Source organism: Poecilia formosa, unplaced genomic scaffold (assembly GCF_000485575.1).
Source record: "Poecilia formosa unplaced genomic scaffold, Poecilia_formosa-5.1.2 Scaffold447, whole genome shotgun sequence".
NCBI lineage: Eukaryota > Metazoa > Chordata > Actinopteri > Cyprinodontiformes > Poeciliidae > Poecilia > Poecilia formosa.
In genome coordinates this window covers 272,822-285,079 of record NW_006800386.1, presented here as the reverse complement: position 1 = coordinate 285,079, position 12,258 = coordinate 272,822, and the positions used below count along the sequence as shown (strand labels likewise).

The following is a 12,258-nucleotide window of genomic DNA, read 5'->3' as shown; positions in this document are numbered from 1 at the left end:
TTTGAAAGGTCCTCTCCTAATTTTTAAGAAGGAAATGTTACACAAATGCAGCTTTTAAGTGTTTTATGTCCGACGGTGAGGTGCTAGCAAGCTTACATTTATTAAAGACTTTTTTTAGAGCTGTTCAACAAGTATGTTACACAGTATCATATAGTACAATAATTTGGTTCAAGAACAGTGGCTTAGAGGGTTTTTGTGTAGAATACAAGTGTCTGTTGGTGTTCATTGTCTGTCAAACAAAAACAATACTCATTATTTTAAGAAAATACTTGTTTATTACTTGTGCATTCTACAATTTGCAATTATTATCACAAAGCATCATATTTTAATATATTTTGTCACCCAAAAAAGCACAAGCTCTACTGTTAAGCATATTCTAAATCACTGATTTCACATAATAAACCAGTAGTATTCTGAATGTTAGTTTTTAGTACACTAGATCATTGGAAATTGAATTACAAAAGACTCATACAATGATAGTGATTTTTACATTTAAAAGTGAACACAAAGTTTTTGGTCTAAGCAGTTTTCTGTAAGTTGTTTGGCCAATTGTTTAATAAAGTACAGCTAACTAAAACACACCCAGTGATGGGGACTTCCAGTGGAAGGAACAGGACAAAGGACGGTTTAACTAGTTTGCTTTGGGTGGGTTCAAACACCACATTCCTTAGATTTCTGCCAACACTCCTCCTGCTTCTTTTCTTACATCATGTCCAGCTGCACAGGAAGAGAGCAAAGAGAAGAGATATGAGCCTGATGAGTTTATAACGAGGCACTAAAAGCTCAACTCCTCAAACAACAACATGAAAACCGCAGAGGAAACAGTTCTAACACTAACCTAATTCCTAAATCATCTCTATAAAAAGAGAGAACATAGATTGATGTTGGAGGACACATTTTCATACTCACCAAGTCATCAACATCGCCAGTGTCTTCCACCGGTTCAGGGGCAGCTTGTTCTTTCTTTTCCTCAGCCAACAGAAACTGCAGACAAAGCAGGATTCAGCTGGTATTAAGGGCTGATAAAGTTTGTTTACACAATCTAAATAACTTGCAGGACCTTAAAATATCCTTGGAAAGCTAAATATTGCAGCATTTCAACACAAAACCTGAATGCTACAGATTTAGAACAAAGTGATGTATCTCACAGTAATAAAAGGGTTCATTTCTGCTATGTTTCATAATTATGGGTTAGAGCTAATAAAAAAAAGCTTGAAATTTAGTTTCTCATGAATTGGAAAATTATAGAATAAATGGAAAATTGGGTTTTAACAGGAAGAAAGCCCAGCGTGACTTCAGCCTTCAGCTACTCTTCTTAAATTGGTTTTAATTCAGTCACATCGGAGGGTTTACATTACTCATGGTTCAGTCATTTGGGTTCCTGTTGGTCCGAAAAGACTTTTCCCCTTGGAACTCTCCAAAGGAAGCCGTTTCTGCCAAGTCTAGTTTTTTGTTGTTGAAACATTGACGAAAGCAAGTGAGGCCTTTAGATGTTGGTTTATTTGAGACCTCCTGGATGAGTCACTGATGTGTTCTGGGAGTAATTTTGGTAGAAAGCCTACTTCATGTTGTCAGAAAAGTCTTATGCAAGTGATTTTTAGATTCTGCAAGTCTGGCAGTAATCAAGCTTTTCCACATGGGGTCAGGTTAATTTGGACAAGTTGTTTCTCTTGAAATCACGATTTAAAAACATTTTTTTTTTTCAAAGTTTTGTTTTTTTGATTTGTTTGTTATTCATTGCTGATATTAAAAATACATTTTCTGCAAAACTGATTATTGTTTTTTTCATTTGCTGTTAACCATAATCCCCAAAATAAAAGAAATACTTCTTATATATGTTGCTTGTGTTTCATTAGTCTGCATTTGTATACAAGTTTCACTTTTTGAATTGACTTACTGAAAGAAATTAATTTCTCAACGGTATTCCACACTATTAATATGAACATCAATGCGCATTAAAATCACCTGAGAGGCTTCACTTTTCGACACGGCGCTTCCTTCGACCTCGTCCTTGCTGATCAAAGTCACAGCGTCTGCCCAAACAAAGAAGTCAAACGCCAAACTCTTCAGTAGACTTGCACTGTAACTAAAGCAGCGTTCAGCACTCAAATCATGCAGAGGCTTCATCTCTTCTCAGGGGAAAAATAATTTAGCAGAAACCTTGCAGCCTCTTAAAAAGAAGGCTTATCGTACCTTGAACAAGCAGGTCCCAGAAGACCTCGAGGGCTCTGCTGGGAATACTCCTTTTCAGGGACTGAAGGTAACTGTTGAACAGATCAGCATTCCCCTGCTGAATTATGGAAGACATAAAACATTCAAATTCCATTTAGCGCTCTCGCAAACGCTGACATGCTTATGAAAATTGGCCTCAGCTCAAGTCACAAGAAAAGAAACAGACTCATTTTAATCTCAACACTAATAATCTCAGAAGAACAATCAAACTTTGAAAGAACATCGTAGTCGTGCATTCCTAAGTGTCGGATAGTGAATGTGTATTTACCTTAACAGACTGCTCTCTGAAAGCCTGGATACAGGTGATGCTTTTCATGTAGTAGTGCGTGTTCTTGTTGCTAAGCAGCTGCTCTATCCTGTGAGTCAGCTGCTGACAGACTGAAAAGACAGGGGTCACCACAACGAGAGAGAGAGAGAGAGAGAGAGAGAGAGAGAGAGAGAGAGAAACATAATTACAGGGGCTGAGAGTGAGTCACGGTGGTTTATATTACACCGATTTTCATCTGATCAGCTCTGCAGAGAAATAACAGGAAGCCCGGACCTCACCTTCTCCGAATGGAAGAGTTTTCTGTTTGATCAGAGCGCGGAAGTCCCGAGCTGGATCGACGCTTCCCACCTGGTTGGAGGTGGAAATTCGTTTAAGACACATCTGTTAAAGTCAGGCGTTGGACTTTCCAGACTCAATGTTCCAGAATATGTTTTGTTCATTTTTTAAAAACACAAAATAATAAACTGCACCAATGGTTTATGGTAGATTTTCTACAGTGGGCAGGCTTTAAATAAGCCAGAAGAAAAACCTTCAACTAGAGGGAAAGTAGGACACAAGGGATGGATACCGGACATGAAGGAAGGTAGAAGGAAGGAAAGCTTAGAGACAGGACATAAGGAAGGGAATTAGGATACAAAGGAGAAAAGATGGAAGGGCACAAGGAAGGAAGGAGAGAAGGAAGTAAGTAGGACTTAATGATTCAAGTTCAAGACAGATGGAGGGACAGAGAGATAGGAGAAATGATGAAAGGAAGGAAAGATAGAGGAGATAAAACATTAAAAATGAAGGAGGGACAGAATGATAGGGAGTATAAAAGGTTGAAGGACAAAGAGGGAATTAAAAGATATGGTGCAAAAGGTGCAAGGACACTACTAACAAAGGAAGGAAGTAGGACAAAAATACTAAGAAGGAAAGAGGGATAATAGTAGAAGAAAGGAAAGAGGAAAGAAAGAAAGAAGGGAGGAAGGAAGGAAGCAAATAAGGAAGGAAGAACACAAGGACAGAAGGATGCCAAGAAGGAAAGAAGGAAGGACACAAGTAAATAACCAAGGAAGAAAATACAGAAGGAAGGGTGGAAAGAAAGAAAGGACACATCACAGGAAAGAATAAAGGACACAAGAAAGGAAAGACAGAAGAAAGGAAGAATACAACATTTAGACAATGGGACAGGAATCGAGTCTAAAATAGAAATATTTTTCCACCTTATTATTTTTATATTTATCCAGACATGAAAGCTTCTTTAAGCTTTTCTGTATGTAACCCCTATGTGGCCTGTGAGGACTCAGCCAGTTCCCTCTGATACGTACAGAAGTAACAGATCCTTCAGCAATGCTTGCCAGGCTATACTCATCCTCTGCTTCGTCTTCTTTTGCTTTCTTGGCATCTGGCTCCTCTGAGCTATGAATCACAAAGGAGAATGTTTACAATCCATCACCGCTTCTTGCGACGTGAAAAATACCACGCATTACTCTACAAAGGTTTTTTACAACCGATCTGCACACAGGACTGCAACAGGACTCTGAATCCAAACTCACTCTTTGCCAAAAATCTGAGCGCTTGTCTTCAGCTTCTTTTTCTTCTCTACTTCGGTGAGTGGAAACAACTTCTTTATCTCCTCCAGTGGAGCTTGGCAGCGTTCCTGGATGACCTCAGGGCGATCGAGAGCAGCCTCCAGCCACGGCTCCATGGGAGGAAGAGGAGAGTCGGGGTGTACAGCCCTGTGGTGCAGACACTGAAATAACAAAATGATTTTGAAAAGCTGAAACCAGGACTCAGTGAGGCAGAACCAAACCAGGATAAACAGTGTCAGATACTAGCTGGGTAAGTTTGACAATAAACACAAACAATGCATTTTGCCTAAAATCTGAAGTTTATTCCTATTAATATTGATAAGTATGTCTGTTGTACAGCAAAGTTTTAGAAATTAGAAAGTTTTGGTACTTCTAACAGTGTGGGGAGGCTCTAGGTATTTCTGGAAAATGAAACCAGTGTCTCTATAAAGTTCATCCACAGAGGGAAGCATGAGCTGCTGTAAGATTTCCTAATGGAAGGCTGCCCTGCCTTTAGACTTATTGAAACTTGGTGAAACAAAACCAGAAGATGACAGTGAACTCTGACCTCTTCACTCTTTTGTCTACTACCTTTTTTTTCTTCCACTTAACTTTCCATCTACCCTCTAGCCTTTTGTGACGTACCCTCCTTTTGGAGGGTGTCTGCTGGATCACTCTTATATCAAAACTCTCCCCGAGGATCATTTCATTTCTTTTAATTATTCTTATGCGATATTCAAATGTTCTGTAAAACCACATTTCACGAGCTGTAAGCCATAACCAGCATAATTATGGCTGGTTATTTCATATGAGAATATGAAATCTTAAAGCTCTCTCCTGGGCTCAATAAAACTTTTCTCTAAAGAAATGCTTGCAATATATCTCCGCATTAACGTATTAGATTTGATTTTCACTTTCTACACTGAATTACTGAAACACACTCACTTTTTGTGTGTGTTATAATATACTGACTCAGCCGAAGAGCGAGAAAAAAGTTCTGAGTTAGCCATGAAGAAAAAGTGTTGGGAAAACTCCCAGAGGTTGAAGCTTCATCATAAAAAGTGACACATCACAGAACGACAAACAACACTTCACATGGGATAAAGATTTAGTGAGAATATGAAATCTTAAAGCTCTCTCCTGGGCTCAATAAAACTTTTCTCTATATATATTGTTCATTTGTTGAATATTTTTAGCATTTCTTTAAAGACATTTCTGGAGTTTCAGTCAAAATTCGTAATAGTTAACTTACTTCAATATTAGTCATGTCATTTTCTCTGTGGATTTGCCAGTAAAATAATTGAACTTCAGAGTTTAGGAGTCATTTATAGGGTCAATGATTTTGTGGCGTCTGGACGATCTTAGATAACCTATTTTAGAATTTCTCTAAAAATAAAACCTCTTGGACCTGTGAAATAAGTCATAGACTATCCTGCACTAAATGCAGATTATTTAAAGCTTCGGTACCTTCCTCAATTGTTTGAACAAATTCTTAGAAATAGCAGTTTTAGGGCTCTGCTTGGCATTTCAGGCAGAATTTAGGTACCACAGATTCATGAACTGGTAGTTAAATTGTATTTTTGTTTATTTCTGAAAGTGTGTGGATTCAGTCAATTAATGAAAAACCCAAATATTGGTAGACAAATGTTAAATCGATGTGATGCAATAAATCAAAGATAAAGCACGGAAATCTAATATAGATTTAAATAGTCAGCATTTCTTAGCATTTCTTGACATTTGTCCTTTAGAAAATGATAGACGGGAAAATTTATTTTTAAAAAAATGATCAAACATTCATAGTAATTTTTTTTTCTTTCCCTACAAATCCATACCCAGATATTAAAAGAAGCAAATTCCATATTTTCTTGAAGACTGTGTAGGAGCTCTGTCTTTTAAATTGAGTGTTTCCAAACTGCACCTGGAAGTGTCTCTGGAAGGCAGGGTTGGGAAGATGGTGAGGTTTGAGCAAATCTTCGTCTTCTGTTACAAGCATCATCGAATCGATGAGAGAGTCGATGGCTGACAGCTGCGTTTCTACAGGAAGCAAGGAACAAAAAGAAATCACAGAGCTGAGGTTTTCATATCCAACTTAACATTCAGATTTCCTTTGCTCTTTCAGAACAAAGAACTACCTAAATAAACACTTTCTAACAAAACAATTAATCTTAACTATGTGTAAGTTGTGTGAGAATAATTTTTTGGTTCCTTTTTGTGATTTAAAAAGAAAGCAACAACAGTGTCTCGTCGACCTCAGAATGTGCAAAGGGGAAATACAGCAGATCTGAAGTGTTCACATCACACCCATTGAAATGGCAGATTTTCATAACATGCAAAGCAAATGATGTTTTTCACGTATAATGTGACACAAATAACTAAAAACCAAACAACTGTTTGGGGGGGAGGGTGGGAAAAAATGGTTCATGTGTGTGCTGTCTTAAATGATTACTTCATTAGAGCACATTTTAATAGAGTTTTAGGATTAATTGCTGTTTGGCTCGAATCTAGAATATTTGCCCACTTTGAAGTCAAACTTCTTTTAAGTCCCCCCCATATACAGACCTGGATATTCAAAAACTTTCATATTTTCTTCATGACTGTGTAGAAGCTCTGTCAGCATTTTTACAACAGCTTGGGGCAACACTTACTTGATTGTGTTATAAATTGGCAGAATTTGCCTGGAAAATACATAATACTGTCAGTTTAAAACTTCACCTAATTCACTGTAATTTATGCTGCGCACCCAATAAGACTGAGTGTATAAATAAATCAATAGGATCAGTCACAAAGTATTCATTTAAGAGTTTGTGGAATTGTAGAACTAGGTTATTTCAATGTTTGTTTTTTTTTTCCTTTTCAAATTCCCTCAAACAGGTTTGATTCTGTTCTGAGGTAAATTATTCAGTACGTATGTCACACTAAGGGCGGAAAAGGTTTGGGAATAATGTATCATAGTGTCTTCATCTAACAATAAAAAAATCTGGAATTGAGCACAGACACTTGAGTCACCATAAATTAAAAATGTTTCTGTGTTTTAATGCCTCAAAGAATTACTGTATATGTGAAGACAGGCTGCAGTCTGTACCCACGTAACTGTTGAGCTGTACAACGACATGTGTCAAACCAGTAATTGTGAATAATCTGTTTTTAAAAAAAATCTACTCTGTGCCAAGAGCTTCTCCAGGCTCACACAAAATCAAATAAAAATTTAATAAAAGTTATCTGCTGACTGGGAGCTTCAGCTTGTTCAGCTGAGGAGTTACATTAAATATGCCTTAAGTCAATTATTTTAGCTGCAGCAGCTCAAATACACCCGAAAGCAACTGTGCCATCTGTTGACAAGGGGATGTGAGGAGATTTTATGTTCTGCTCTTGAAAATCTGAAGGAAAGATTTAAATGTGCAAAAGCATATCTTTCTGTGTGTGCCGCACCTGATGGAGCGATCTTCTTGTTGTTCTCAAGAGAAGGAAACGTAAACTGTCTTCCATAAAGATCTTCCATGAAGGGCAGCTGAACATATAACAGGCACTGCAGAGGGAGATACATGACAATGAATGCAAGTATTTATATGCAATGTAGAAAAAGACACACTCAGTTTTCTCCTTCACTGTGACTTTGTATCATTCCAGATACTAGCTTAGCCAAGAAGATAATAGCATCGCTTTGTAAGCGAGCTAATTAGAGGCTCACCTGGTGATGTATTTTAAGTCAAAACCACAAAAGAAATCAAGAGTGCCATTTTGTACTATGACCTGAAAGGCCATTAATGTATAAAGAAGCTACTATCTCAAAAAGTCTCATTAAAAAAAAAAACAAAAAAAAAACAGCAGGTCACAGGTTGGGAATGCACCGAGGGACAAAGACCTTATTGTTCAAGATACGACCCATAATCTGATGAAACACTACAAAACAAATGGCATCATGATGGAAGAACATTATGTGGAAATACTGAAGCAACATCTTGAAACATCCATTAGAACTTGAGCACAAATAGGTCTTCCAAATTATTTACTAATAGTTATAAATTTGGATATCCCAACAAATACAGAAAAGTTTAGACTGATTCAATGTCAGAGCATCAGATAAAAAGATGGTGCGTCTGCAAAGACATTATTTTAAAAGTATACAAGGAGAGATGCTGAAGAAAATACTCAGAAAAAGTATTTTGGTTTATGACTTGACCTCATATTCGGGCTTGATACACGGGAATGCAGCGCCCACTTGAGGATTGCTGCGCCGGTCGTAGGCGTAACGCACGATGGCAACCATGTTGAGCTCATCCAGACCACGGATCAGAGCCGACATGGCCACGCCTGCGTGCTGCTCAGAGAGAAAAGAAATAAAACAAAACAAAAATACCAGATCAACTTCAACTTGTGGTCATTAACTCAACACCAGCGCTGTCCATCCCTACCTCATCATCCCGTGCAGGAAATATCTTGACCACCTGTGTTCCCATGAACTGATGGCGAAGAACCTACAGATGGCGATTAGGTGAGTAACAGTATGCTAAGTTGAGTAATGGCCTTGATTAAAAATAAGAGAAAAATACCAAGTTCTTTTTAGTGAAGCCCAGAACAGCAAAGCACTTCCCATCATGCTTGTATTTCATCTGATCCTGATCCACTTTGGAGAAAGGTACGATGTCACTTCCGTAACGAAAACCTGGTAACAAAAAAAAAGAGGTGGGCTTGAACTTAAGCATAAAATTTGTCAGATTTTAGGACGAAGAAAATAATCTCTTATGGCTCTTATTTTTCTTTTATGCTCTGATTCCACTCTCCAAGGCTTTAGATTGTCCTCACCCTGAATAATGTCGTCCTTCTGCACCTCTGTCTCATTGTCGTCGTCCAGACAGTAAACAGTCTCTCTCTTCACATCATCTCTCTTGTTGGTTTGAGCATCGACTGTGATCCACATTTTCTTCAGTTTCTCCTCAGTCACCTGGTGGACAAATGCAACATTTAACAGTGAGGTTTATGTGACTGTTATTAAGGTGGAATAACACTTAAGAATAGCTAAAGAACATATGAAATGTAAAAGCACTGCTTTAAATAGTCCAGCTGAAGCAAACAAATGGTTGTTGTGTCCCGTCCCCGGCTTTTAACAAACTGCAGGCAAATCGCGTTTTAGTGAAGTTCTCTTTGTGGTGAACTTACCGCTTTGAAGCCAACGATACGGATGGACAGAGAGCTACCAATGGTGAGCTGACAGGGCCAAGCCATGGGTCTCCTTTCAATGCGTTTAAACATACACAGCTGTTCCACAGCATTCCTGCAACAGGATCGAGGCAAATGGAAATAAAAACGTGTGACGAAATCTAATGCAAGGATCATTTACTCCTAAATGCAGTCAGATGGTGAGACTCAGAAGTGAAAGTATTAACAGAGAACAAAAAAAAACCAATGAGACATGAGAAAGAACATTTAACTGGAGGAAAAACTTTGAAACTCTTCAACCTGAATGTGTAAATTTCTTCCAGGCCCTCTTCCTCGTCCAGACTCAGCATGATGTTTTTAACCATTTCCAGGCCACTTCGCTGTTCCCTGGAGAGACCTTTGCCCCTACCAGGGTCACCGGAACCCGTTCCGTCCCCATCTCCTCCACCCTCTTCTTCATCCTCCACTGGGAAAGGCAAACTGGAAATGAACAAGTTGGTAAAGGCAAAGTAATAAAAGGCCATAATAGCATGCAATATATATGTGTATATAGTCTAAACTAAACAAATCTGAAGAAATTTAGCTTCTCTCTTGAGAAGTAGAAAGCTCTACAGTAATATGAAAAAGGACATGCTTTAAAAAAAGAAAACTGTGTATTACAAAAACTGCAGGGTGATTCCAGCTCGTTTCAAGTTCTCAATAATAACATCCAGCTTGTCTGAACTGGCTTCAGTGCTCAGGTCAGTCAGGAGAACAATGTTGAAGCGATCACACTTTTTCCCCCTTAAAAAGAAAAAAAAAATCACAATCTATTAGTCTCTTCGACATGACGAAGAATGAAATCCACCCAAAAATGTTGGTTTTTGATTCTTCATTTATTTTTTTTTTTTAATTGTGAGATACAAATTGCTTCTTACTGGGTTTCTGTTTGGAGAAGATCCATGGAAACTACAAGAGCATCCAGCCCTGTTAAACATTAGTTAAGGAACTTTTGAAAGAAAAAGCAAAGAAGATGCTCATCTACATAAAATTTTGCATTGATGCAGTTATTCATGCATGTAATGCAGGTTGACATTTTTGTATAACATTTTTTGAATTGATCAATGAAAAACTATTACATCCCTTCCTTGCAGTTTTTTTCTGTTTTTGTCTTTAAAAATAATGGACTTTATTTAATGTGAGTAAAAAAAGTTATCCAAACTAGCAAGCAGGTATAGACAATGAAGGATCTGAAATATTTAATGGGGGAAACAGGGAAATTTATAGGGAGCTACTAGGTTTTGACCTTCTCAGAAACTCCATTTTGGGATTTCATTAACAATAAGCCATACAAAATTAATAAATAAGTGCAACAAAGGATACAGTCAGCCTGCTGATTCTCAGGGTGGATCTGATGTTCAATCTCCTCTAGCAGCTCAAAGTCCGGCACCATAAGATGACGATGCACCGTGATGTTCTGGTATTGCCCATCCTGGTCCAAAGGGTTTTTGGTAGAATCCGTGCCAAACAGAACCAAAGCCAGTTCATCCTTGGTCTCTGCAAAAACCTGACATAAAAACACTGGATAAAGATAAGAGTTTTATTTTTGAGGATGATACCTTGTTCGATGACTGTGCTGCTGTACCTGGCGCTGGACGAACTTCTGGATGACTTTTTTCGCCTGTGCAAATGGAGGCTCTTCACCTGGGGCTGAGTTGGACATGGAGAAGCCCACATCCATGCAGAGAACCAGGGCTGACTGCAGAGCAAACACCGCAATGGTCATAAACAGCTTTTCTTTCTGCTTTTTAACTATTACTGTGCGTTTAAACCTCGTTTTTTATTGCAGCAGATCAAATATTCATTCTGTCACTGTAAAGCTGCCAATAACTGTTGAAACTCCTCCCCATCAGGTGAACTTACACCAGGCTGAACCAGCACTGTTTCTTCTTAATCAGAAGACGAAACAAGCTTAAACCTGGTGTGCAAGTTTTTTTTTTCGATATGTTAAAACCGCATATTGTCATAAAATCACCGTGATGAAAATGAGTAGCAAATTGAACCTAGAGGCGTGACCAAAGATTGGCAGACATGCCTCAACATGAACACACTAACCTGACCGAACACAAGCAGCTTCTAATATTTTCAAACAGCAAAAACAAAAACAAAAAAAAATACCCGAAAGTATTTTCTAAACATGAGCCTCCTGTTATCATTCATTTAACATCGGTCTAAAGAAATTAACACACATTAAATAGAAAAAAACTTACTTTTGATCCGGCCATCCTCTTCGTTTTCCCTCTTTTAGTCACTGGGTGTTACTGTGTTATTATTCCGGAAGGCAACAACTAACGGTTCAGAGAGTTCCTATCTACCCTCGTGTTTTACATCTTCGTATATTAAACTATGAGTTTTGGGCCCAAAAATATTATTTATATGCTTGAGGGAACGTTTAAATATCAGTAACTATTAACAACATTTAACGTATTTTTTACGTACAGTATCTTTTTTTTAATTTTTTTTATGAGAATTCAAGATGTAGGTCAAACGCCCTCTTGTGTTTCAAGTGGCTCTCTACACCTTGACTCTCAAGGCACAATGTGCTGCATGTGTACCCGCTTTGATAATCAGATGATGACAATTCAACAAAAGTCTGATGATCAGCCATTAATTAGGCGGTCTGAATCAAGGAAACACTGCAACTTGCTGGGCAGTGTGCCTTGAGAACCAGGGTTGGGAAACACATGTTGGAGCTGTGCTTGTACTGCTACAAACAATCTCAACTTGCCAAGAGACTTGATCTCAGAAAGGCATTTCATAAACACGTCAGTGAAACAGATTAACAGACAAAAGTATCTCTTTTTTAAGAATGCTTCAAACCATCTATTTTAAAAATTGAACTGTGATAAATACTTTTGTTGTCCAGCAATTGTGATCGTTTTTCATTATACAAAATTGAGAATTAGAGCACATACTTCCTGTATGTGTTTGGTAGCTTGTTTTTATTTACATAATTTGAGCCAGATAAAGACAGATCTATGCTACTTGAGGAGTTATGGGGAGAACATATTT

The 12,258-nt window shown here is 38.0% G+C and overlaps 1 protein-coding gene across 2 annotated transcripts; it reads right to left on the bottom strand.

The window, feature by feature from the left end:
- Positions 1–252: 252 nt before the first annotated feature.
- LOC103155768 (X-ray repair complementing defective repair in Chinese hamster cells 5) lies at positions 253–11,538 on the bottom strand. 2 transcript variants are annotated; one of them, XM_007577592.2, is made up of 21 exons: positions 11,457–11,538; positions 10,832–10,945; positions 10,570–10,753; positions 10,125–10,173; positions 9,868–9,990; positions 9,508–9,687; positions 9,208–9,322; positions 8,854–8,992; positions 8,601–8,713; positions 8,463–8,525; positions 8,231–8,368; positions 7,480–7,576; positions 5,969–6,084; positions 4,036–4,232; positions 3,808–3,898; positions 2,779–2,848; positions 2,501–2,610; positions 2,194–2,290; positions 1,966–2,033; positions 910–984; positions 253–717 (listed from the first exon to the last, which is right to left on the bottom strand). In XM_007577592.2, the coding sequence occupies exons 1-21, from the start codon at positions 11,469–11,471 to the stop codon at positions 703–705; spliced, it is 2,169 nt and encodes a 722-aa protein (XP_007577654.1). In that variant the 5' UTR covers positions 11,472–11,538; the 3' UTR covers positions 253–702. The 2 variants fall into 2 exon arrangements, with proteins under 2 accessions (XP_007577654.1, XP_007577653.1); XM_007577591.2 differs by having other exon boundaries at positions 253–984.
- Between the last annotated feature and the right edge of the window lie 720 nt (positions 11,539–12,258).